Source organism: Periophthalmus magnuspinnatus, chromosome 2 (genome assembly GCF_009829125.3).
Source record: "Periophthalmus magnuspinnatus isolate fPerMag1 chromosome 2, fPerMag1.2.pri, whole genome shotgun sequence".
Classification (NCBI taxonomy): domain Eukaryota; kingdom Metazoa; phylum Chordata; class Actinopteri; order Gobiiformes; family Gobiidae; genus Periophthalmus; species Periophthalmus magnuspinnatus.
In genome coordinates this window covers 17,715,236-17,742,734 of record NC_047127.1, presented here as the reverse complement: position 1 = coordinate 17,742,734, position 27,499 = coordinate 17,715,236, and the positions used below count along the sequence as shown (strand labels likewise).

The window sequence follows — 27,499 nt, the reverse complement described above, 5'->3', positions numbered from 1 at the left end:
CAGTGCAATAAACACAACCGGAATGAAAACACATGCTTTTATTTTAGTCAAGTTTTTGGCTGAAAAGTTACATAGTGTGGCTTAAATTTTTTTCCACCACAGTCTGAGCTCTTCTCCAAATCACACCACACTTTAGAAATACAAGTGTGTGAAAATTGCTTATAGAGGTACTTGCAACTTTTAACAAGCAAAGTCAGCTGGTCCTTTGGGTGCATGTTTTTGCTTTTGTTGTCAGAAACAAATCTATTTTTATCCTGTTTCATCAGTCTGGTGGGAATTTCTCTCACTTTCAATGTCTGATTTTGTGCTGACAGATATTGACAATTTAGACGCTACACAACTTGACACGTCTGAAAGTGAATAGAGGCCAGGAAATGTTTTGAAATAGACTTGATTTTTTACTATTGCTGTGTTTCAGATGTGAATTTACGTTTTGGATATTTTATGTTAAAGTACAATGTAATCAATAGGGAAACTAGCTTCTGCTTCCATCTGGAATAACCCAAAGTACAGCATTAAACTGTCTTGCATTCATTCAGTTACAAGTGTTTTCATTGCTAAAAATACCTTAAAAAACATGCATTCTTTCAGTGAGTGGGGTCGCCTCGCCACAGATTTGACCTGTAACATGGCCTAGTGTTGTCACCGACTTCTCTCCATTTAGATAGATGACTTTATCTATCAAACATTTCAGGCAAAGCAATGACATCTCTATGGAGACGAACAGATATTGGACCTTCACCAGAAAACTTACACAATGCACCTTTAACTTGTGTAACTTTCTGAAGATTTCATCACCTGCATGATTCCATGGAAATAGGGAGTTAAAACCACACTTTGGAACATTCCCCATGGAGATAGATATATTTATATTTAATTTAATAATACTGTGGAATGCTGTAGCAAAGGAACCAACATTTCTATGGAAACAACAAGGCCAAATAAGAGTCAGGTTTATGGAGAAGCAAGCCTGCTCATAATAAGTTTGTTTTGTTTTTTGGTGCAATAAACACAACCAAAATGAAAAGTATGTACATTTTTTTTTGGCTAAAAAGTTACATACTGAGGCTTTAATTATTTCACTCGTAACTTTATTCTCTGTCCCAATCCTGTGTTTGTTTGCCCAAGTTTCTGTCCAATCATTTCCAGTCTGCAGGTGGTCAAACAGACGCACGCACTTTAATGCCAGCTTAGTGTCCATGTCAGATTCAACAACAAAATGGACTATTTTTGATATTTATTACTTCTTTGTGTCCCTTCTCTCCTGTCCACTTATTTTTCCTTCTTCTTTTTTATATAAATCCTTTTTTTTTGTCCCTCCACCACCACAGTAGCAGCCTCTAGCACACTGCTCACCTCTAATTAGCCTGCTCCCGGTGCAGACTACGCTGTGGGGTAGTTGCTTTTCTCACAATGTGGCCAACTTCTTTCAAATCTTTGTTCACAGTTCAGCGGTTTGTCCAAGAAACCTCCCGTTTTCTCCTTTGTTTGGGCTTTGCAATGTTACAGGATTTTGAGATAATATTTGTGAATTATTTGGGGGGGGCGCCTCCCCATTCATCGTTTGTCCTGGTACTGCAATTTCACAGGATTTTGGGGATTTGTTAATTATTTGGGGAAAAATATTCAGCAGTGTGTTTTTTCCAACTTTTGCAATGTTGCAGGATTCCTGGGTAGTATTTGCAAATAATTTGAAATATTTTTTGCTCAAGAGACTTCCAATGTTATCCTTTGCTTGGTTAAATTTTGGTTAAAGCTGAAGTTGAAGCTCTTGATTTACCGGTCAATCTACGTTCAGCCGCTTGTATCCTATCGCGGATACAAGCGGCTGAAATAGGTTTCCTCCACAAGGTGGCTGGGTGCTCCCTTAGAGATAGGGTGAGGAGCTCAGTCACACGTGAGGATCTCGGAGTAGAACCGCTGCTCTTACACGTCGAGAGGAGCCAGCTGAGGTGGCTCGGGCATCTGCTCAGGATGCCTCCTGTCTCCTCCCTTGGGAGGATGCCTCTTCCAAAAGGAGGTGTTCCAGGCATGTCCGACTGAGATGAGGCCCCGGGGAATACCCAGACAGAATACACACACTGGAGGGACTAATGTCTCTCGGTTGGCCTGGGAACGCCTTAGGGTCCCACTGGAGGAGCTGGAGGACGTGTCTGGATTGAGGGACGTCTGGGAGTTCCTGCTTAGACTGCTGCCCCCGCGACCATTCCGGATAAGTGAAAGAAAATGGAATGGATGGTTAAATTTTGGGTAAATTCTAACCAGATTTGCTTAAGGGTACAAATAAAGACACCTTAACTTCTACTTCATTGCAGTGTTGAAGGTTTTTTGATAATATTTGTAAATGATTTTAAAAAAAACAAAATTAGATCCTTTTTGTTTGACTATTGCAGTGTTATTGGAATTGATCCAAGAAACCTCCTACCGTATTTTCTGGATTATAAGCCACACTTTTTTTCATAGTTTGTCCAGGAGTGCGACTTGTTGTCCCCTGTCCCACTCCCCCTGTGGAGTGTATCTCTTTCAGATGCCCCGATGACAGCTGGACCTCCTCCTTGCCTGGCTCTCCTCCTCCTCGCCCGGCTCTCCTCCTCCTCGTCTGGTCTTCCTCCCCCTCGCCTGGCCGATTTCTTATGTTGTCTGATTTTTCCTTGTTGTGTCTGATTTTTCCTGTTGTGTCTGATTTTTCCTGTTGTGTCTGATTTTTTCCTGTTGTGTCTGATTTTTCCTGTTGTGTCTGATTCTTCCTGTTGTTTTGTTTTTGTGTCTTGGCGGCACGGTGACTGAGTGCCATCACTCATGTCTCACAGCAAGAAGGTTGGTTCGATCCCCGGGTCACCAGGCCTTTCTGTGTGGAGTTTTTCATGTTTTCTCCCCGTGTCTGGATGGGTTTCCTCCGGGTACTCCGGTTTCCCCCATCAACCAAAACATGAACGCCCTTCGAGACAACTGTTGTTGTGATTTTGGGCGTTACAAAAATAAATGAATTGAATTGAATTGAATTGAATTGACTTATACTCATACTTATATAACTGTTAATATCTAACATACCAGACACGTATTCATTTCGTTGCCTATGTGTTACGTTAGCGTGCTGTACTGCTATTCAGCCTGTTGTTCTCTATTATATTGTTATTATTATAACCTGCCTTTAAAGATAAAATGTCTGTTCTTAGTCTCGGAATTTGTAAAATAAATTCCCCCAAAAAATGCTATTTATAGTCCAGTGCGATTTATATATGTTTTTTTCTTCATTATTACGCATTTTTTCTCTGATGGCTTTGCAGTGTTGCAGGATTTGCAGATAGTATTTGTAAATACTAAAATAAATAAATTAATTGAAAAAAGTTTGAAAATGATTATTTTGGGAAAAAATTTGAATTCTTTGTTTGGCTTTTGCAATGTTATAGGATTTTAAAAATAATATTTTAAAAAAGTTATCGGGAAAATCTCACAGGATTTTTGGATAATATTTATACATTATTAAAGAATATTTCTTTGTTCAGGAAACCTTTTTTTTGGGGTTTTGCGGTATCTTTTTAGCAATTTAGTAACACTAGCAGTAGTGGTAGCAGTAGTAGTAGTAGTGGTGGTAGGTGGTAGTAGTAGCAGCAGCAATATTAATGGCTTACACTTGTAATGTGCGTTACAGGCTTGTCAAAGCGCTACACTATAGTCATTATTCATTAATTTCCACACTTGATGATGGTAAGCTACTATAGTAGCCACAGCTGCCCTGGGGCAGACTGGCAGAAGCGAGGCTGCCAATCTGCGCCATCGACCCCTCCGACCACCACCTATCATTCGAGCACACACCACTTTCATACTAGGCAATGTGGGTAAAGTGTCTTGCCTAAGGAGGTAGGTATATTCTTAGCAATAAAAACATCTGTAAATTAATAAATGTGAAATTAAGACATTTAATACCATACTGTGGAACATTGAAGGCACAGCAATAACATCTCCATGGAGACCAACTACATAGTACATTTTAATAAAATTTTGCATCATTACAATACAACTATAAGCATTTAGATCTGGGCACTATATTTTTTCCATTGCGAGATAGTGCCAATGCCTTAGTGGAGGTCTGTGCTTTGAAATCAATAGTATCACAAGTATTCAAGTAAGTCCACTTTACAGTGATATAATCCGTGTATGATAGGCTCTCTCTCTTTCTTCCTCTCTCTAATTAATAAACTCATTTGAAGCTGGTGAGATGTCTTTTTATCCTTTAAAATGGCACTGGCAGCATGTTTTTCTTTGCTTTCTTCATCCGAGTGTGCAGCGTAAAAAAGTTGATTAGCTGGAAGACTAATTCTCGCTCGGAGTAAAACGTCTTTTGTGAAACAGGAAGGAAGAGCTGCCAACTGCTGTAGAAATAAAGCAGTATTTTAATAGCAGCAATAGTGGAAGAAATGAAAGGGATTGTGCAAAAACATGAGCTTAATGTGGTGTCTGTGTTTGTAAGAGGAGCATTTAACCAGGCAGACAGCTGATCTAAACCCCAGCACCTGCAGCCAATCATGAATTGGTGCTGGTGCAGCCTCTGCAGCTCAGTGAGTGAATTGTGGTGGTTCTGTCACATGAGGCCTTGTCCATATACTGAGGATGAGACACACTTCTGTGTCTCTATCTGCAGGTTAAGACTCTGGACACAGGCTCAGATATGGTTGTAAAAAGCAGGCTACACACAGTTAGTATAAAGCTGGGTATTATTTATGGGGTATTACCTGTTGTTACAGGTAATATAACAGATTTAGATCACCATGTTACCTTTTATTGGTTTGGTTTGGCTATTTAAACTTGTAACATGTTTTACCCCCAACCCCACCCCTGAACTCTATTCTCCATTGACTAGGGGATTGAATAATTGTCTTGAACCAACACACCAAATTATAAAGTTCTATCATGTTTTTGTAGAATTATTATAAGAAAAAGCTATATTTGATTTGGACATGTTTACCTTGTACCTGGAGACACAGTGAGGTCATGTTTATGGAATTTTAAATCAAAATCTTACATGCAGTTCCTTTAAACTATTGGGTTAGATTATCATGTTCACAAAAAATGTAACTATTTATCTCTTACAAACTTGAATGTTTGACGACCCTAAACCTCAGTGACATCTTGTGGGCTGATTTCTAATACTAATAATGCTAATAATATTCCACTCAAAAATCAAATTTTTTTCTTAACATTTCAGAAATGTGTCAAACATGTCTAAATCGATTTGGTAAACTTGGACACTTGTACTTCTAGCGTCATACTTTGAACTTTGAACTTTCTTTTCTAATGCTGTCCTCCTTTCTCTCAACAATGGTGTCTGTTTTTTCTGTCTTTTTTTTGAAAACTCCTCACATCTTCTCATCCTCCTTTCATCTCTCTATCCCTGCTCCGGTGACTACAAAGAACTGCCTTGTGGCTAATACAATTTGACAAGCGTAGCTAACCTTTTTTAGGCGTGGGTCATGCTAGCAGAGGAGCGGTAATCACATGTGAAGCCCATCAAGGCACACACACCTGACACAGTATAAACTAATGAAAATGTCCAGGGAGGAATTAGAGTGAAAAAGAGAGAGTGACAAAAGAGATGGTAAAATGCCCAGTTTTCTCTCTTGTTTACTTGGAGGGAGATAGAGAGAAAAAGGGAGAGAGGGAGGCAGAAAACAGGAAGAGAGAGAGGAGGAAGGATGGAGAGAGAGGAAGGGAGAGAGAGAGACAAAAGAGGAGAAGGTGGAAGAGAGATGGGTTGGACTGACAGGAGGAGTGGGGATGTGATATACATGGACAGTGTGTGTTTACGTGTTAAGCAGGGATGCACCGATCCAGCTTTTTAAGTTCTGATACCGATTCCAATACTACAGCTTTAAGTATCTGCCTGTATCCACCAGAGGCCTGGGAGCTTGAGGGTTCTGCGCAGTATCTTTGCTGTTCCTAGTACGGCACTTTTTTGGACTGAGATGTCTGATGTTTTTCCTGGGATCTGTTGTAGCCACTCCTCCGGTTTGGGGGTCACTGCCCCGAGTGCTCCAGTGACCACGGGCACCACTGATACCTTCACCTTCCAGGCTTTCTCCAGCTCTTCTTTGAGCCCCTGGAATTTCTCTAGTTTCTCATGTTCCTTTTTCCTTGGATCTTGGTTAGATCATTCTCCACGACCTTTGGAGGTGTTTCCCACCTTGACCATGGGATTTCTAGTCCGTACTCTGCACATATGTTTCTGTACACTCTGCCCGCCACTTGGTTATGCCGCTCCATGCATGCTTTCCCTGCCAGCATCTTATACCCTACAGTTATGTGCTGGATTGTCTTAAGGGCCTCTTTGCACAGCCTACACCTTGGGTCTTGTCTGGTGTGGTAGATCTGGGCCTCTAGCACTCTGGTACTCAAGGCCTGCTTCTGTGCAGATGAGTGTCTCTGTGTTGTCCTTCAATCCAGCTTTCTCAAGCCATTGGTAGGATTTCTTGATATCAGCCACTTCAGTTATGTTCCAGTGGTACATCCCATGCAGGGGCTTGTCCTTCCATGATGGTTCCTCCAGCACCCCTTGAGGGTCTTGTCCTTGATGTACTTATGGATCTTGGATGTTTCATCTTGGACTGTGGCTCTCACACTCCTTACCGCTCGCATACAGTCTCAGGGTGCTGGATTTAGGATGGAACTTGCCATGCATGGTCTTTATCTCCTCCTTTGGCCAGCTTATGATTCCTGCTGGGTATCGGATTACTGGCAGGGCATAGCTATTTATTGCCTGGGTCTTGTTCTTGCCATTGAGCTGACTCCTTAGGACTTACCATACTCATCTGAGGTATTTGGCTGTGGTCAAATGGCTGCTATTTTTCCTTCTGGGAGGGAGACCCCTTCTGTGTGGACTACCTTCCCTCTCTTTGTCACCATCCGGCTACACTTCTCAAGCCCAAATGACATTCCAATGTCTGTGCTGTAGATCCTGGTGGCGTGTATCAGTGAGTCGATGTCTCACTCATTCTTAGCGAACAGCTTGATGTCATCCATGTAGAGAAGGTGACTAATGGTGGCCCCATTCCTGAGTCGGTATCCATAGCCAGTGCTGTTGATGACTTGGCTGAGGGGGTTCAGACCTATGCAGAACAGCAGTGGGGACAGTGCGTCTCCTGGGTATATGCCACATTTGATGGTCACTTGTGCAAGTGGCTTGCCATTGGCCTCAAGGGTGGTTTTCCACAACCTCATTGACTTTGCAATGAAGGCTCTTAGAGTCCTGTTGATGTTGTACAGCTCCAGGCATTTAGTGATCCGTGTGTGGCATTGAGTCGTAGGCTGTCTTGTAATCAATCCAGGTAGTGCACAGGTTGGTCTTATGGGTTCTGCAGTCATCAGGCGACTGTTCGGTTTACCAGGAGCTGATGTTTGGCTCCCCTGGTATCTTTGCCAATGCCCTTCTGTGATGTGCTTATGTATTGATCTATGTGCCCATTTATCATTTTTAGTCATGGTGATGCCTGATATGAGCTTCCATGTTGTCAAGAGACAGGTTATTGGCTGATAGTTGGATGGTACTGTACCCTTTGAGGGATCCATCTGGATCAGGATCGTATGCCCTTGGAGCCTTTGTTTGGCAGTTTCCAATGCTTCAGGTATGGGCATCTGGATGTACCTCTTGGGTACTTGTTTTTTCATCGCACCTCTCTGGGCCTCAGACAGTTGACTCACTTCTCTCTGCACTGCCTTGATTTGACTCTCTAACTGTCTTTTTCATGGTGGGTATTGTTTCTCATGGCTCCCGTGGTTGCTCTTATATTGAAGCATCTCTAGGATCACTGCTGCTCCCCCTTGACGTAGCATATTTTGTGTTGTACCTCGTCAATCTCAAGTTGTGATAGCATTTGCCATTTGCGGATGTTGGAACACTGAGCTACTAATTACCTTGCCGTAAGCTTGGACTGCGGGTTTCGAAGTAACTATTTAGTAACAATAAAGTCACTTCAAGAGAAGTGACTTTATTGTGTCCAATGATGTATATGAAAGCTGTCCATATATCCCTCTGTCTGCATACCCATATAGGAGTATGTACAATATCACTTCCCATTTTAAACTATGCTATCCCATTGTTTGCACTGCTCATAGATCCCCCTCCTCAGACAGTGAATACAGACACTGTTACAGGACCACACACATAGACTTGTGAGTGCTGTTGCCATGGTTACTCCGGCTGGCGCTGGATTATTAGACGTGGGTGGCTTTAGAGGCTGGGTTATTTTTGACCTGTGTGAAAGCTAACTGGAGGGAGACTGCTTTATAACATAAGGACTGTGCTTGTGAATGGGTTTCAAAAATAGGGAGAGAGTTTAGTACAAAATATGGTGGAATTCTGAATTTTGTATTCAAAATGAGATTTAAAAAACAAAATTATACCTAGAATGAACCTTTCCTGAATATCTTTAGACTGATCCTGAGCTGTATCAGACATGTATAAACCACATAGACTAGTATGCACCCATGGACCACTATAGAACCTACCTGGACCACTGAGGGATTACACAGAAGTGTGTTTTGTATTTTTTTGTATCATTATTATTATCGTGGTATCAGTCAGCATTGAGTCCCAAGTCTGTATTGTGACAACACTCCATGGAAATCCACTCACACTAAGAAAATCCATTGCACCTCTATGGAGACAAAGAAGAGGCACACCCTGACCAGAAAAGTTACATGGGGAACCTTTAATTTACAGTCAATTCACTTTTTGTGCGATACTTGAATCTTAACCAAGACATTTACAAGCACATTTTAGATAACTATACTTTCATTACCCTTCAGTATTATGTAAAAATTATTTTTGGGGAGATTTTTACCATGTTATAACATTGTTCCCTCATCAAAATCCTGCCTGAAGAGGTTTTAGATATCATAGTATATATATATATATATATATATATATATATATATATATATATATATATATATATATATATATATATATATATATATATATATATATATATATATATATAGTTTGAGTAATCTGTTAATTGTAAGTTAATAGAATTGGAATACCCCGACTAAAGCATGAACAAAGTCTTCGTTCATAATGAAATGTTTATTAAAAAATACTCAGTAACTACTTCATTAGTGGCCCAATTCCCAACACCATCTGCTTAATTAAAAACATGAAAAACAGACCTAGTTCATTTTAAACCATTTGCAGTGGTCCAAAGTTGTTCCTCACTTACCTGATGCACTCTGAGCATCCGAATTATTCACCACAATGACTTTATTATGACTTTTCACAACTTTCAGAGTCCAGAGCAGAGTTTTTCCACCTTCAAGGCACTCAAAGCACTTTACATCAAGGAACCACTCACCCATTCACACAAACATTCATCTGCCGGTATACAGAGACACTGGGGACGAGGTGAGTTAAGTGTCTTGCCCAAATACACAACAACAGTATTCAACTGTGAGAGCTGGAATCACACCGCAACCAATCAGTGATGTTTATATCGAGAGCAGGATTTGAACCGCTAACCTTCAGATCAGTGGACAAATACTTAACTGTCATCACAGTTATCCTAACAACAACTAGCATGCTAACTGCACTTCCTGACTATAGAACAATAAAAAGCACACATTTTGATCTCAAGAGCTGCTTATACAGTATATCTGTACTGTTCAAATACATGGGGAAAAAACAGGTACATGCCCTTTTAATAAACCATTCCTTCATTGTGAACTAAGTCTTTGCTTATGCTTTATTAAGGCAAGTTAAGGTGTAGTTGATATAAACTGTTACCTAGTTTAATCTATGCATAACCCGAGCTAAACTGTCTCTCTCTCTCCTCCCATAGCCCTTCATAATAAATCCTTACTGTCTGTTTTCTAATAGGATAATATTTGTGTTTGTCAGTGATGGACTCAGCACCATAACGACATAATTACACTGTTGTTTCATTTGGAGAGGCACACGCACTCAATCAACATGACACCTCTAATTAGCAGCTTTGGGTTCTGCTAATGGATCCTACAGGAACACCGGAAAACTGCAAAACATCTCTAGTATGAGTAACTGCAGCTTGTTTGGGAAGAATGTAGAAAATAAGTGGTAGGTTATCATAAAGATTTCTGTTAGGAAACTTTGGCGCATTTACTAGAGATGCACCGATACGGTCTCTGATATCAGTGCTGATACTGAACATTTTGGTGGCTCAGATAGCACCTTCCGAGATATTGGTTCAGACATTATCCCATTTTAGTTTATAAAATAGTGTAATAAGACAATTTACTGGCCAATGTATCTCATAATGTTACATTTGTATTTTTTATCATGTCATATCTGCTGCCGATGTCCAACAAGGAAGTGAAAATATAAACTTCACCAAAATAAAATAAAAAAAGATAAAACTAGGCAAGATTGTCTGTAAAATCATAAATATAATATAGGTATGTTAACTGTGTTTTAATGAAATGAGTTGTATAACCATATGTAGGGACGTGCCCATCCAGCCTTTTCAGTGCTGATTACAATTTGATTGCTTTAAGTATCTGCCAATACCCAATATCAACCGATGCCAACCAGTGCAGAGCAATTTTTATTTTATTTTATTTTTTATTTAAAATAAAATAAAATAAGACAGAACAGGTCTAAATGTGTTCCTGTATTTTTGTAGTTTTCCTCTCAACTTGTTTTTCCACAAACTGCGACTTGGTGTTAAACTCTGATAAATATTTAGCACACATACTGTCCCAGCAAACCAAGTCAGAATAATTATAAAAACATGAAAACTTGTTGTCTGCTCTTTAAGCCCCTCTATATAAAATGGCTGCATTGTTTAACTGCCTACGCAAATATGTGGTTGCGTCATTCTGATATCTGCAGACTTTTCTTCATGAGTCACTTTGCCTCAGAGAAAACCATAAGCACATTTTCACATGTCCTGTCTGTGTCATGACTCTGCAGTTTCCCATAGCGCAGTATTGCATCACTACGTGTACACTCAAAATCAGAGCACATGTTTAGCCATCCTACAGGGAAGAATGCTCTGGAAATTATGGAACTTGAATAAAGTCAATTAAAGGTGCACTGTGTTTTTTGTGCAGAGTCCGCCTCCATGTCATTGCTTTTGCTGGAATGTTCCACAGTAAGGCATTAAACTTGATGTAATAATACATGTTTTTCAACCCCATTAGAAAAGTTGTTTTTGTACATATACAATTATTTTTAAAGATAATATGGTTAATTCTTCTAGTATGTTTTCCTTATATCTCCATGGAGACAAGCAGGTTGTCTCACCACAGATGTTATACAGTGCACCTTTAAACCAATGTATTTCAATACATACAATACCAATTCAATACCTTTTTTACTGTCTTACCTTGGTCGTCTAAAAATCCACCTTTCAGTTTTTTTTCCTTGACAAATCCTGGATTGTTTGAGATTTGAAACCAGGATTCCTCTGTGGCTCCTTCACTGAGTCACCTTTGTCTTGTCACAAATCATTTTATACCTTTCGCTCTCTGTGCGTTTATCTCTTCAAATATGTATGTAACTGGACAAAAAATGTACCAGTGGATTTAAGATGCGCCGTAAGATGAATTGCCATTGAAATTTGATTAGCAAATTGCAGAGACTGCAGTTTTTGAAGTCCCATAATTTCTTCCACAAACAAAATCTCCTCTCTCATTGTGCATAAAAACGTCTAACCCTGTGGTTTAGATTTGTACAAACATGTTCTGAAATGCGATTTTTGTATTAGTTTGTTATTTCAGATTTCAGTCTTTTTGTCAGTTCTTCTGGACGTGTTTAAAGTGTGAACTTTGAGTAGAATCTTATTATTAAAACATAAATCATAAATCTCAATCACAAGGCTTGTCAAACAAATCACAATTCGATATTTTTATCCAAATCATTCAACTTTAGTTTAAGGCAACATTTATCTTTTCATTTTAACTAGATCTTTGTTTTTAATCATATTTTTTTTTCTTTGTTTTACAGTGGGCAGAAGAGGGAGTACCAAGCGACTAGAGCAGTCCCAGGATACGATGAATTGGATGCAGCCCGACGCAGAGTGCTGGAATATGATCCAAATCGGGTAAGTCAAATTTATAACATTTAAACTTGTACAAACTTTTTTTCATATATATTTTTATGGTTGGTTTAAAATACAAAAAATCAAAAGTGCTGTGTTGGTGGTTGTGATATTATTTTTGTCTAAAAAATTTTTGATCAAAATTCCGCTTTGTATTTTGAGCAAATTTTAAGATTATCTTCCAAGAATGTTTACAGTTTGAGTTTGTTGCCTTATTGTATTTAGTTGAATAACATTTTAAAAATCATATGATTAGATTTTACATTTCATAGAAGAAATTATTTGTTTTTAGTGTTTTTAGGTCCAGTATATTTTGTTTCCAACTGGGAAATTCCTGAATGAAAAAAATGTCAGGGTCATTAATTCTTGAGTAGAAGGCCCAAAAAAAACACGAATTGGTTCTGTTTTATATGCACATTACTACTACTATTACTACTACTACTACTGCTACTACTAATGCTTCTGCAACTTCTGATGCCACTGTTACTACTGATGCCACTATTACTAGTACTCTTACTACTGCTACTACTACTGCTGCGGTCTGAAACTATGAATGAATGAAGAGGAGAAAGGAGAAGCAGCTCAAATGTTAACAAGGAGCTGCAAATAGACTCAAGAGCGCAGGGAGTGTAGTCCTAACTTAGTCCTGGTTTAGTTCTGGTTTAATCCTGGTTTAGTTCTGGTTTAATCCTGGTTTAGTTCTGGTTTAATCATGGTTTAATCCTGGTTTAGTCCTGGTTTAGTCCTGGTTCAGTCCTGGTTCAATTCTGGATGAATCCTGGTTTAATCCTGGTTTAGTCCTGGTTTAAGTCCTCCAGTCTTGGTTTGTTCAATGTTTATGAGGAGCTGGAAATAGACCCAAGACCACACAGAAGGAAGGGAGGTGTATTCATGATTTAGTCCTGGTTTAGTCCTTGTTGAATATGTGTGCGTGCGTATGTGTGTGTGAGAGAGATTAATTGAAGGGCCTGTACCTAATTTTCCCCATGTATTTGAGCGAAATGTGTCTTGCCCCAGTACAGTTATATTGTATAAGCAGAACTTGAGGGCAAAATAAGTATGCTGTGTACTGTGATTGTTCTCTCATAATCAGGATGTTGTTGTTAGCATTACCGTGACATCAAAACTCCACTCTGGTCTCTGAAAGTGCATATAAACTCATCATGGAGAATTATTAGGATGCTCTGAATGCATAAGGTAAGTGAGGAATAACTTTGGCCCACTGTAAACTGTTCACAATAAACTAGTTCTGTTTTTCATGTTTTTAGACAGTAAATATCAGGTACAGTGCCTTTAAATATAATTTCAGTATGGAATAAGTTAACATTCCCATGATTCCTCTACTTGTGATTCTGTGTTATTGCGATCAAAGTGCGATTTTCTGCATCCTTGAGCGTGCTATTAAAAAAATCCACTTTGCAAATGCTGGATAAATGCTTATTGATTTTCATGGTACGGTTGTGAGCGTTCAGAAGGTAAATGAAGAGATCGATATTGTAGGAAAACACTTGGGATATGGGACCTGTTGTGTTGGATATAGCAACGCTGAGGTTAGGGAATTGAAATGTCACTGTCTAATGCAAGACTCCATAAACTAAATGAAGAGAGGAGAAAGGAGGTGCGGCTCAAATGTTAACAAGGAGCTGCAAATAGATTCAAGAGCATAGGGGGACAGGGAGTGTAGTCCTGGTTTAGTCCTGATTTAATCCTGGTTTAATCCTGGTTTAATCCTGGTTTAATCCTGGTTTAGTCCTGGTTTAAACCCTGTCTTAGTCTTGGTTTGTCTATTGTTTATAAGTATCTGGAAATAGACAGAAGAGCACACAGGAGGAAGGGTGGTGTAGTCCTGGTTTAGTCCTGGTTTACTCCTTGTTCTATCCGTGTTCAGTTCTGTGTTCAGTTCTGTGTTCAGTTTTGTGTTCAGTTTTGTGTTCAGTTTTGTGTTAGTCTTATTTTACTTTAAGGTTTATCTTTGTACAGTATGTATGCATGCAGGTTTATCTTGTACTACTGCTGCTGCTGCTACCACTACCTCTATACCTCCTCCGCATGTGGCTGAAGTTGCCATATCAAACTTATAATTTTTGTATCTTTCTTTCACCCATTAGTTCCATGCTGATTCTCACGTGATTATTTCTTCACAGTTATTTTGTCAGCCATTTTGTTTTTGCTCCTAGTCTTGGTTTTTGCACAGTTTCCATTCCCACATTGAGTCCATAGGGCGTGATTGAACCCAGAGTGTTTCATTATCAAGGCCTCGGGGGACCGCACCCCTGCCGGCTCCGATAACACTAAAGAATTCTGGGTAAAAATAGTAGGAGATACATCACAGGTTTCTTTTAACTGTGAGGTTGAATTTAGTGGTACAGGAAACAAAATGTATGGTAAATAATATGTAATGTAAGGCTGGGTTAGATCTGAGTAAGATCTTGTTAAGATTTTGTTCAGACCTGGTTGAGAACTGGTTTAGTCCTGGTTTAGTTCTGGTTTAGTCCTGGTTTAGTCCTGGTTTAGTTCTGGTTTAGTCCTAGTTTAGTCCTGGTTTAGTCCTGGTTTAGTTCTGGTTTAGTCCTGGTTTAGTCCTGGTTCAGTTCAGTTTTTGTAGGGAGTATTTATTAGTCCTGGAAGACCTAGTTTAGCCCTAGTTTAATCCTGGTTTAGTCCTAGTTTAGTTCTGGTTTAGTCTCTTTTAAGTCCTCATAGTCCTAAGACCTGGGTTGAACATGGTTTAGTCCTTGATTAGACCTGGTTGAGTCCTGGATCAAACTTGGTTTATACCTATTTTTTATTTATTTTTTTTATTTTATTTGTATTAGTTTTATAGTACAGAATGTAATCGTAATGTACAACTGACATACATCTATTTTTTTTTTTTCATAATTAGAAAACATAAAATAAAATGAAGTGAAAAATAACAATAATATTAAAAATAACACATTTGAGTAGCAGAACCAGAACAACAGGGAACAACGGCTTTTTTTTTTTTTTTTTTTTTTTTTAAATAAAGTCCGATCTTAGTGGTTTTACAAAATCCAACCAGTCTTTCCACTCATTTTCAAATGTCTCTGTTTCTAACCTTAAAGTATACGTCAATTTCTCCATAACATAAACATCATGCATCACATCAACCCAGTCTTCCATTTTTGGTACCTCTGCCCTTAACCATTTCCTTGTAATACCTTTTTTCCCCGCGACCAACAGGATCCTAAACAATTTAATATTTAAATTATTTTTCAAATTCGCCTCAAGTTTGCCCAAATAGAACACTTCAAAAGTGTAAGGAAGATCAGTATTGAGTATTTTATCTATACATTTCTTTAAATCTGACCAGTAATTCTTTAACGAAGGACATGCCCAAAAAATATGTACATGATTTGCCACCTCTTCACCGCACTTTCTCCAACAGCTTGTCTCTCTATACTTTATCTGAGCCGGAGCTCTAAAAAATCTTACTACATTTTTCCAGGCATGCTCTCTCCACATCAAAGATGATGTTGTTTTCCATATATGTTGATTAATCTCATTCCATTCCTCCTCTGTCATATGTATATGTGCTTCAACTTCCCATTTCCTTTTTATATATTGTGTGTCTTCATTTTTTAAGCTTTCTAACCCTATATATATCTTTGCAATCTGTTTTTTAATTTAATTTGGACATGTATGCAAGCATAAACAAGTTAGTCACTTCTACATCAACTACATAGTTTTTATTTTTAATGTCATGTTCTAAATAGTGTCTTAACTGTAAGAATCTATAGAAATCTTGGTTTGCCAAACCAAATTGTTCTTTGATCATTTGAAAGCTTTTGCATTTTTTATTTTCCAAAACTTCCCACCACATGCGTGGACCTTCCCAAATTTTAAAGTGTCCGTCACTTCTATTGGGAATAAACTCTGTGTCGTATCCAACCCATCTTAGCAGCTTACATGACATTTTCAGGTTATTCTTTGCAACAATTTCAAACAATACCTTCAGAGAGATTTTAAGCCATGGATTTAATTCCCCACTTAATTGTTTATACAATGTATCATCCCCAATTAATGCCTGGATTGGGATCCCTCGCACTCTACTGTTTTCTATTTCCTTCCACTTAGCAGAATATGAGGGGTTACATAAATTCAACAAAACTTTTAATTGTGCTGCTTGATAATATCTCCTTAAACATGGTAAAGCTAACCCACCCTTGCCTTTGGGCAGCTGTAGTGTTCTATATTTGATTCTTGGCCTGCACCCCTGCCAGATATATCTTGAAATAAATTTGTCCCATTCTATGAATTCCCTATTCAGGATTTCCACTGGTAGATTCTGGAACAAGTACAATAGACGAGGGAGAATATTAATTTTGATTACTTCCACCCTCGATGCAATCGACATATATGGAATTAAGTTCCACCTCTCTATATCTTCCTTTATTTTGGATATCAATGGGTCATAATTTGCCGTTTTTAATTGAGTCAAATCTTTTGTCAAATTTACACCCAGATATTTTATTGCGTTCCGATCCCAATCAATTTCATATAAATTTTTAATATTGTCCGCTGGGTTGTAGTTAAAAGTAAGGACTTGTGTTTTTTGTACATTTATTTTGTAGCCAGATAGTTGTTCAAAAACTTTAAATTCTGACATGAGTGCTGGTAAAGAAGTATCGGGGTTGGACACATATATCAAAACATCATCTGCGAATAGTGCAATGTTTTGCATCCCACCCTTCATAGCTATACCCTGAATATTCTTATTTTGTTTTATTGATAGACTAAGGGGTTCAAGAAACAATGCAAACAGAAGTGGGCTTACTGAGCACCCCTGTCTGCATCCTCTTTTTAGTACAATATTATCTGATAGGCCTCCATTAACTCTAATTCTGGCAGTTGGAGCAACATACAACGCTTGTATTTTCTTAATTATTGTTTCATGGAAGTTGAACCTCTGCAACACCCGATACAAAAAGTCTCAACTGACTGAATCAAATGCCTTCTCGGCGTCCATCCCCATAATAACTGCTTCCGTTTGTCTTTCCGTTATATGCTGCATTATGTGTAACGTCCGTCTGATATTATCTTGGGTCTGTCTTTCTTTTATAAAACCTGTCTGATCTAACTGGATAATCCCAGGCAAAATCTTTTCCAAACGCCTAGCCAAAATCGCAGTAAATAATCTGTAGTCCTGATTGAGAACACTAATGGGTCTATAGTTGGAACACTCCAATTCATCCTTGCCTTCCTTTGGGTCACTGATATTATTGCTTCTCGCCATGAATATGGTATCTCTCCTTTCTGTAGTACCCAGTTAAAAGTTTTTTGTAGAATTGGAATTAATAGCTCTTTGAAGGTTTTGTACCACTCTGAGGTATACCCATCTGCACCGGGGGACTTGTTCGTCTTTAGTTTTGAAATTGCAGAATCAATCTCTCTCTCCGTAATCTCAGAGACTAGACATCGATTCTGTTCATCGGTCACTTTTGGTAACCTCAATTTGTCTAAGAATGTGTCAATTTCAATTATATTATCGACTGTTGATTTTGCATATAAATGTGTATAATATAATTCAAAACACCTTAGGATGTCCTCAGTTTTATACTTTACTTCTTTAGTCTGCGGGTCTCTCACCCCATAAATACTTTTTTTTGCCTCTTCTTTTTTTAACTTGTAAGCTAGTAACTTTGTTGATTTCCCTCCAATTTCATAATATCTTTGTTTCGTAAACATCATTTTTTTCTGTATTTCTTCAGAAAGGATCTCATTTATCTCCGCTTTCTTCTTCCGTAATTCTTGGTACAGATCATCAGTAAGATTTTGTTTGTGCTCTTTTTCTATTTTTTTAAATTCTGACTGCAATACTTCGAGGTTTTTTTTGCCTTTGTTTTTTCAAGTAAGCCGATTTGGCAATTATTTTCCCTCTTAACACTGCCTTGCACGCATCCCATAGCACCGATGGGGACACATCCCCATTGTCATTTTCGTCCAAATATCTTTGAATGTCAATTTTTATTTCCTCTTTTAGTACTCCCCTCAATACATTGGGGTTAAGCCTCCAGAGTGTCTTTTTTCTCTCAGGTGACAGAGTCAGATTCAAATATACAGGACAATGATCGGACAGATCCATCACCCCAATCTCACAACTCGCCACTCTATATCTATCTTTCTTGAGTAAGTATTGTGCCGAGAGGAGTAAAATGTAAAGTCCCGAGTCATGGGATGTAACTCTCTCCAAACATCCATGATACCCATTTCCTCCATCATGTCCTTCATTTTCTATTCCATTTTTTGGTGGACCTCCTGTTGACGTATCTAGTTGTGGGTCAAACCTCTGGTTTAGGTCTCCTCCCACAATCAATATATCCTCCCCCTCAGATGTCATCAAATCAAACAGATGTCTGTAGAATGTCCATTCTGACCCCGGAGGTGCATATATATTCAAAAAACAAATTGATATCCCCTCTAATCTCCCTTTAACCATTACATATCATCCCTCTTTATCACTTATCACTGATATTTTTTTAAATGGGATCTTACCAGATATCAGGATCGCAACCCCCCTCCTGTGGCCTGATTTATACGATGCAGCATATACCTGAGAGTATCCACTTCTCTTTAATTTGTCATGCTCTTTTTCTGTCAGGTGGGTTTCCTGTAGAAAAGCTACTCCCACCCCCTCCTTTTTCATCTTGCTTAGAATTTTACTTCTTTTAATTGGGTTGAGGATTCCATTCACATTGTATGAAGAGATTTTAACCAGGTTTTTCTGTAAAGCCATATTTTAAATGTGTGTATTTGCAGTTATTCCCCATGCTACAACCACAACACTGAACAAAGAACATAACCAAATCAACTTCAACATAACTTTGCTTTGAAGCATAAATCAAAAATAAAGTAACTTCCATCCATGAGGTCTTTTCCTTGACCCTAAAGGAGCCCTTCAAAGGCTCGGGGGAATAGCCTCTGGATCTAAACCACCAGAGGGCCCCCATGATGTAAAAAAATAAAATTCCACTTACATTTATTTACAGGTCAGAGAAAATAACTCCCGACTATATCTTACCAATGGAGATTTATAATGAATAAAACAATGTATGTATTTTACATCTCACCTTGATTCACTTTGTTTTGAGCCAATAAGAACATTCACTCTACCAGGGCCGTTGGTGATCTCCTAAAAGCGTCCAGTTTTTGTTTAAACCTCTGTCTTGCATCCACCTGTTGTCCTCCACTCGCTGCTCCGCTCGCGCGCCACGTTAAACACTTCATCCTCTCAAACACGTCCTCCACCGGTGTCACCACAGTCACCTGGTAGCCCCTCGCTGCCATATCCTTGGTCGCCTCCGCCGCTGTGCCGTACGTCTGTGTCCCCTCATCATAGAACACCCGGAGCCTTGCTGGAAATGGCGTTTGGAATCGTATTTTCCTTTCCTTGAGCACTTTCTTTGCCTCCGTATATTCTTTCCGCTGCCTCAAAATCTCCGGTGCATAATCATGATCAATGATTACTCTCCTCCCCTCATACATGAAGCCCCGTTTCTGCCACGCTGCCGTAATGATCGCTTCTTTGCTTCTGTAACTTAACAGCTTTACCACTATCGATCTTGGTGGGGCGTCTTCAGGTGGTCTCGCGACCCCCGCGCGGTGGGCTCTTTCGATGTTGAGTTCACGTAATGGCTCAAAGCCCAGGTTCTCTTTTAGGAGGGACTCAATAAAGGAAATCATTGACTGGGCTCCATCTTCTGACCCTTCCTTCACACCGTGAATTCTGATATTATCCCTTCTGGAGCGTCCCTCTTGGTCTGTCAGCCTGTCCATGAACTGCTTCTGTATTTTAAACAGCTCCTGAGTTGCGTCCTCTATATTTTGAATACGCTCCTCCGACTCCATTATGCGTTCCTCTGCTTCTGCGATGCGAGTGTTTGTCTTTTTGATGTCATCTTTCAGCTCCTTGAATGTTTCTGCGTGTTCACGCCGAAAATCTTTTATTTCACGGAGTATGGTTTGTAGATCTGACATATTATCAGGTATGTGTCCCTTGGCCGCTAACGTGGTTTCCGCTGTTAGCGTTGCAGCTGCTAGCTTATCTGGCTTCGCAACTTCTTCGACGTCTTCTCCTGTGTTATGTTCAGTCCTCTTTGATCTCCCTCTTGTCATAGTAATGTCCCCTTTGGTGCTATTCAACATTTGGTTTAGTAAAATCAGAAAAAACGGTCCTCGAGGGTTTTTTTAAAACTTTAGTCGGGGAGCACTCTCCCCAGCCTGCCGCCATGTCTGTAACCCGCCCGGAAGTCCGGTTTATACCTATTTTGTTCCTGGTTTAGTTCTTGTTTAAACTTGGTTTAGTCCTGTTAGAGACCTGGTTTGATCCTTCATAGTTAGCCCTGCTTTAGCCTGGTTTAGATCTGGTTTAAACCTGATTTGGACCTCGTGTAGCCCTGGTGCGGCCCTGGTGCAGCCGTGGTGCGGCCCTGGTGCGGCCCTGGTGCGGCCCTGGTGCGGCCCTGGTGCGGCCCTGGTGCGGCCCTGGTGCGGCCTTGGTGCAGCCCTGGTGTAGCCCTGGTGTAGCCCTGGTGTAGCTCTGGTGTAGCCCTGGTGCAGCCCTGGTGTAGCCCTGATTTAGACCTGATTTAGACCCAATTTAGTCCATCATGGCTTGGTCCTGGTTTAGACCTGGTTTGATTCTCTTTTAGACCTGATGTAGACCTAGTTTAGTTCTTCATAGCTTAAACTTTTTTTTTTAGTCCTTTGTGCTTAAAACCTGGTGTAGCTCTGGCTTAGTCCTGGCTTAGTCCTTGTTTAGTCCTGGCTTCATCCATTTTCATCTGACATTTCAAAGAGGTCACAAGTCATCCTGTGTTGTGTCTAAAAAAGTTCAAACCTGTACTCTACAGTTTAAATGGTCTTAATAGGGCTACTCATTATAAACCTGCTTGTATCATCTCAACTTTTACTGGCATAAAGACAGTTCAAATTATATATTGGGGAAAATATGCAAAATCTTCCAAGTGTGTCAGATTCTCTCTAATTTCAGCCATCAGAATTCACCATTAGTACAGTTTGACTGACGCTCAGATATTTACATTTTAAGATGGCATTTCACACAGGTCATAAGGTGACCGCTGTCATGTAGGAGTCTAAAGGTGAAGCTTGTGTTGTGGTTTAATTGGGGGTCAAAGCACGGCACATCTTCATTATTAAACACAGGCATGAAGATCTATGGACAGAGCGTTGGCCTATTCATAGTCACTGAACTATGGGTTAAGTGAAGGTTTGACATGTTAGGAGGAAAGAAGGTCTAAAATTACCTCCAAATCCTCCACAGTGTGGTAGAATGCTCCACAGTGTGGTAGACTGCTCCACAGTGTGGTAGAATGCTCTACCGTGTGGTAGAATGCTCTACCGTGTGGTTGAATGCTCCACAGTGTGGTCGAATGCTCCACAGTGTGGTCGAATGCTCCACAGTGTGGTAGAATGCTCCACAGTGTGGCATAAAAGTTATAGTTCTTTTTACATTGGATTTTCAATTACAAGTTCTTTTATTGCTCAAAAGTAGCTGGAAAAAATGTGTTCCTAATGTGTTTAGCGTTTGTTTAGTTCTTGTTTAGTCCTGGTTTACAAGTTGTTTAGACCTGGTTTAGGCAGCTGTTGTGGGATTTTCCTGGTCTGTCACAATCCTTTAATCTAGATCTGGGTTAAACCTGGTTTAGTCTTTAGTTACACCTGGTTTGGTTTATAGGCTACCTGTTTTTATCCTTAGTCCTGGGTTAGACCTGGTTTAGTCCTGGTGGAGACCTGAAGTGTTTCAGTCCTGATTTATTTCTGGTTTAGACCTGGCATAGGGTTGGATAAGTTCTGGTTTAGTCTTTTAGTCCTGGTTAAATCCTGGTTAACTTCTGGTTTAGTCCTGGTTTAGTCATGGTTTTGTCCTGATGTAGTGCTGCTTTAGTACTGCTTTAGTACTGGTTTAGTACTGGTTTAGTGCCACTCTTTTTTGTGTTCCTGGTCTTCACTTCTCAGTAATTGTCAATTTGCTAAACCAGGTCCAAACTAGGTCTATAGTTTGGTCCTGGTTAACCCTCGGATGCTGTCGTCGCCGGACTTTCCAGTACCATAACTCCGCAACCAGTTGTGCTATCATGTAAATTCAAAAGACGTCTCAAAGCAGGCATGGGGCTATTTAAATATTTTACCGTCATTACGGTAATCTGCCTCCATCCCTCGAAGGTAACGAATGAGAGCGCTGCAGTGTTTTTCCCAGTCACTTATTCGATGTGTAAAAGAAAAAATACGGATGGATATGTAAAATAGAGGTAGTTGTGTGAAAAAATGCAGTAAATTCTCATACTATTTTTATGGCTAAAAAAAGAATAAAAGTCTACATGAGCTATACTGGTCTATAGTGTGCTCAGTCCTTAAAGGGTTAGGTCCTTCATGGGTAAGGCCTGGTTTAGACCTGGATCAGTCAGGTTTTTTTTTCTATTTTACTTGTAACAGTAAACCAATCTTGAAAAGCTAAGCACTAGCATAGCCCGTTTTATCCTGTGTGTTATTTATGCTACCTTAGGTTTGCTTAGGTTTGCATAGGCCACATTTCAAAGCCCTCTGCGCGGTGATCCTGTCCTTGAGAGAATAAAACAGTCTCTTAAATGTTGTAGCTGCGGAAATCTTTTTTTTTTTTTTTAAAGCGCAACAATGGAAGAAAAAGAGTAAACGTATGAATGAAACAAGGTCAGAGCTGAGAGAAGACTGGAGTGGCTCATTCAGACTGTTTATAAAAGAACAGCTAACAGGTGAGAGGAGGTGAGCCACTGAATACAATGCTAAAACACTCTTAAAAAATATGGAAAAAATAGAAACAAATTAAAAAATTCACTAAGATTAAAGATGTACTATGTATCTTTGGTAACACACCTTAAATAGCCTTAAAAAGCATGAAAATGTCATGATTTTTAAAATGGATAATATGGGGATTTGGGGCGGGTGCGGAGAGATCCGGGTAGCAGTCGAAGGCGGGGACCTCGACGACCGGATCTCCGGACATGGAGACTAGCTCTGGGGACATGGAATGTCACCTCGCTGGGGGGGAAGGAGCCTGAGCTTGTGCGGGAGGTTGAGCGTTACCGGCTAGATATAGTCGGCCTCACCTCCACGCACAGCTTGGGCTCTGGAACCCATCTACTTGAGAGGGGTTGGACTCTCCATTTCTCTGGTGTTGCCCGCGGGGAGCGGCGGCGAGCTGGTGTGGGCTTGCTCATTGCCCCACAGCTCAGCCACTGCGTGTTGGGGTTCACTCCGGTGAACGAGAGGGTCGCGTCCCTGCGCCTTCGGGTCGGGGACAGGTCTCTCACTGTTGTGTCGGCCTACGGGCCAAACAGCAGTGCAGAGTACCCGGCCTTCTTGGAGTCCCTGGGAGGGGTACTAGACAGTGCACCAACCGGGGACTCCGTTGTTCTCCTGGGGGACTTCAACGCCCATGTGGGTAACGACAGTGACACTTGGAGGGGCGTGATTGGGAGGAACGGCCTCCCCGATCTGAACCCGAGCGGTGTTTTGTTATTGGACTTCTGTGCTAGTCACAGCTTGTCCATAACAAACACCATGTTCGAGCACAAGGGTGTCCATCGGTGCACATGGCACCAGGACACTCTAGGTCGGAGGTCGATGATCGACTTTGTTGTCGTGTCATCTGACCTCCGACCGCGTGTCTTGGACACTCGGGTGAAGAGAGGGGCTGAGCTGTCAACTGATCACCACCTGGTGGTGAGTTGGATCCGCTGGCGGAGGAGGAAGCCGGACAGACCTGGCAGGCCCAAGCGTATTGTGAGGGTCTGCTGGGAACGTCTGGCGGAGCCCTCTGTCAGGGGGGTCTTCAACTCCCGCCTCCGGGAGAGCTTCTCCCTGATCCCGGGGGAGGTTGGAGACATGGACTCCGAGTGGGCCATGTTCTCCACCTCAATTGTTGATGCGGCTGCTCGTAGCTGTGGTCGTAAGGTCTGTGGTGCTTGTCGCGGCGGCAATCCCCGAACCCGGTGGTGGACACCGGAAGTAAGGGATGCCGTCAAGCTGAAGAAGGAGTCCTATCGAGCCTTGTTGGCTCGTGGGACTCCTGAGGCAGCTGATGAGTACCGGCAGGCCAAGCGTGCCGCGGCTCGGGCAGTCACAGAGGCAAAAACTCGGGGTTGGGAGGAGTTCGGGGAGGCCATGGAGGAGGACTATCGGACGGCCTCAAAGAGATTCTGGCAAACCGTCCGACGCCTCAGGAGGGGAAAGCAGTGCTTCACCAACACTGTTTACAGTGCGGGTGGAGAGCTGCTGACCTCGACTGGGGATGTTGTCGGGCGGTGGAAGGAATACTTTGAGGATCTCCTCAATCCCACTGTCACGTCTTCCGAGGAGGAAGCAGAAACTGGGGACCCAGAGGCGGACTCGTCCATCACCCTGGCTGAAGTCACTGAGGTGGTTGGCAAGCTCCTCGGTGGCAAGGCTCCGGGGGTGGATGAGATCCGTCCTGAGTACCTCAAGTCTCTGGATGTTGTGGGACTGTCTTGGCTGACACGTCTCTGCAACATCGCGTGGCGGTCGGGGACAGTACCTGTGGAATGGCAGACCGGGGTGGTGGTCCCTCTGTATAAAAAGGGGGACCGGAGGGTGTGTTCCAATTACAGGGGAATCACACTCCTCAGCCTTCCCGGTAAGGTCTATTCCAGGGTGCTGGAGAGGAGAATCCGACCGATAGTCGAACCTCGGATTCAGGAGGAGCAGTGTGGTTTTCGTCCTGGTCGTGGAACACTGGCTCATGGGAGTATGCCCAACCAGTCCACATGTGTTTTGTGGATCTGGAGAAGGCATTCGACCGTGTCCCTCGTGGTGTCCTTTGGGGGGTGCTCTGGGAGTATGGGGTCCGGGGCTCTTTGCTAATGACTGTCCGGTCCCTGTATGACCGGAGCAGGAGCTGTGTTCGCATTGCCGGCAGTAAGTCAGACCTGTTCCCAGTGCATGTTGGACTCCGCCAGGGCTGCCCTTTGTCACCGGTTCTGTTCATTATATTTATGGACAGAATTTCTAGGCGCAGTCAGGGGCCGGAGGGGGCCTGGTTTGGGAACCACAGGATTTCATCTCTGCTGTTTGCAGATGATGTTGTCCTGATGGCTTCTTCGAGCCAGGACCTGCAGCAGGCACTGGGGCGGTTTGCAGCCGAGTGTGAAGCGGCTGGGATGAGAATCAGCTCCTCCAAATCCGAGGCCATGGTTCTCGACCGGAAAAAGGTGGTTTGCTCTCTCCGGGTGGGTGGTGAGTCTCTGCCCCAAGTGGAGGAGTTCAAGTATCTCGGGGTCTTGTTCACGAGTGAGGGAAGGATGGAGCGTGAGATTGACAGGCGGATCGGTGCAGCGTCTGCAGTGATGCGGTCGCTGTATCGGTCCGTTGTGGTAAAGAAGGAGCTGAGCCGGAAGGCAAAGCTCTCGATTTACCGGTCAATCTACGTTCCTACCCTCACCTATGGTCATGAGCTTTGGGTAATGACCGAAAGGACAAGATCGCGGATACAAGCGGCTGAAATGGGCTTCCTCCGCAGAGTGGCCGGGCGCACCCTTAGGGATAGGGTGAGGAGCTCGGTCACACGGGAGGAGCTCGGAGTAGAGCCGCTGCTCCTACACGTTGAGAGGAACCAGCTGAGGTGGCTCGGGCATCTGCTCAGGATGCCTCCTGGACGCCTCCCTAGGGAGGTGTTCTGGGCATGTCCCACCGGGAGGAGGCCCCGGGGAAGACCCAGGACACGCTGGAGGGACTATGTCTCTTGGCTGGCCTGGGAACGCCTTGGGGTCCCACCGGAGGAGCTGGAGGACGTGTCCGGGGTGAGGGAAGTCTGGGAGTCCCTGCTTAGACTGCTGCCCCCGCGACCCGGCCCCGGATAAGCGGAAGAAAATGGATGGATGGATGGATGGAATATGGGGATTTTTTTATTTTACATTTTTGCGCTAAAATTAAAGGTGTATTACATAACTTTATAATGATAGCAATAGTTCATTTGCATTGCACATTTCAAGCTCTATTTTCTTTCTTGAGTCTAGTGTACTGAACCTCAGAATGTGCTGTAACTATTGTTTTCCATCACTGTGCTGAACAAACACTATTTGACCAATTGCTATGTTGGACTTGTCAAAATGTAGCAAAAATATCTTTTTTTATTGTTTTGACTGAGAGCAAAACGTGGCACTGAATTTTCTCTGGGGTCAATTGAATAATTTGTCCGTTCTCCTTTAACACCCTTAAAAGCCCAAACACACTGCACACGTCAGCATTTACATGCATAACCTCGCCAAACCATGTCGGTGCTGTGGCTGTAAGTCTTATAAAGTGTTAACATATTGAGTAACATACACGTTTAATAGGCTAGTTAGTAGCATTAGTACTAGTTAGCTTGCATCAAATTCAACCATATAGTGTATGACTTGAGCAGTGAATTGAATTGTAGCTCAAACTTTTATTAATTAGTAAATGAGTAAGACTCTTTAAAGTTTAACTCCTAATAAAAAAATGTCTGTAGAAAATAATGCATTTGTTGCCAATTAAGACACGCTTAACCATGTCGTTATGTCCAGTAACAACAACTTCTCTCATAAATTGTCACAAAATTAAATTATCTTAATTGCTGTCATCATTAGCTAATTAATATTACTGTAGTCATTTGTGATGGCACATGCAGCTTAATTAGCTTTAGTAATATTGACAAAACATTTCGGTGCTGTCTAACTGTCAGACTGCACATGTGTGGACCTGGTTTATGGTTCATATCGCTGTGATCAATGGGAACAAAAACTGACACAAAGTTTAATGTCTTCTCAGTTTAAATAAACAAAAGTCAAATTATTTTTTCACAATATCTTCAGAAAGTGGAGCCATTATTCTGCTCCAAAGACGTGAGTGTCGTCAAAGGACTTTAAGCCATAAGATAAATATGACGAGTTTGTGGAGCCAAGCTTCAACATTTGCGAATCAGAAATTTGGGGCCCTGTCCTCCAACTGAAATTATGTCTTAAAGAGGGGGTATTTTACTTCTATAGGGTATTAACTGTAACACATAACATATTTAGATCACAATGTTTCCTTATTGTTTTGAAAATGTTATATTCACCCAAAACAATGTATTAACGTGTTTTTTTTTTGTTTTTGATGGTCTGAGTCAAAAGTCACTCCCCTTCACAATACAATCACCTGCATCCCACTACTGGAACTACTAATGGGGTTTTTGATGAGGGAACGTTATAACATGGTAGAAAGCTTCAGAAAGTCAATTTTGCATAATACCCCGTCTTTCTTTAATCTAATGCTAGAACGTGAACGCAAACTATTCCACATAATCTTACAATATGTTTCCTTATATGTTTATATATTTGTTTATTGACAGGAGTCGATCCGTCTCCGGCTCTGCTCATTAAACGAGCGCACACAGA

General features: G+C 41.3%; 1 protein-coding gene across 1 annotated transcript in view; it reads left to right on the top strand.

Moving 5' to 3' along the window:
• The window catches only part of LOC117381323 (partitioning defective 3 homolog B-like), a 235,094-nt gene that overhangs the window by 149,292 nt on the left and 58,303 nt on the right, over positions 1 to 27,499 (top strand). Inside the window, exon 20 of the mRNA XM_033978278.2 lies at positions 11,975 to 12,071. Coding sequence (XP_033834169.2) covers positions 11,975 to 12,071 — 97 coding nt within the window. The remainder of the gene's footprint in view (positions 1 to 11,974; positions 12,072 to 27,499) is intronic.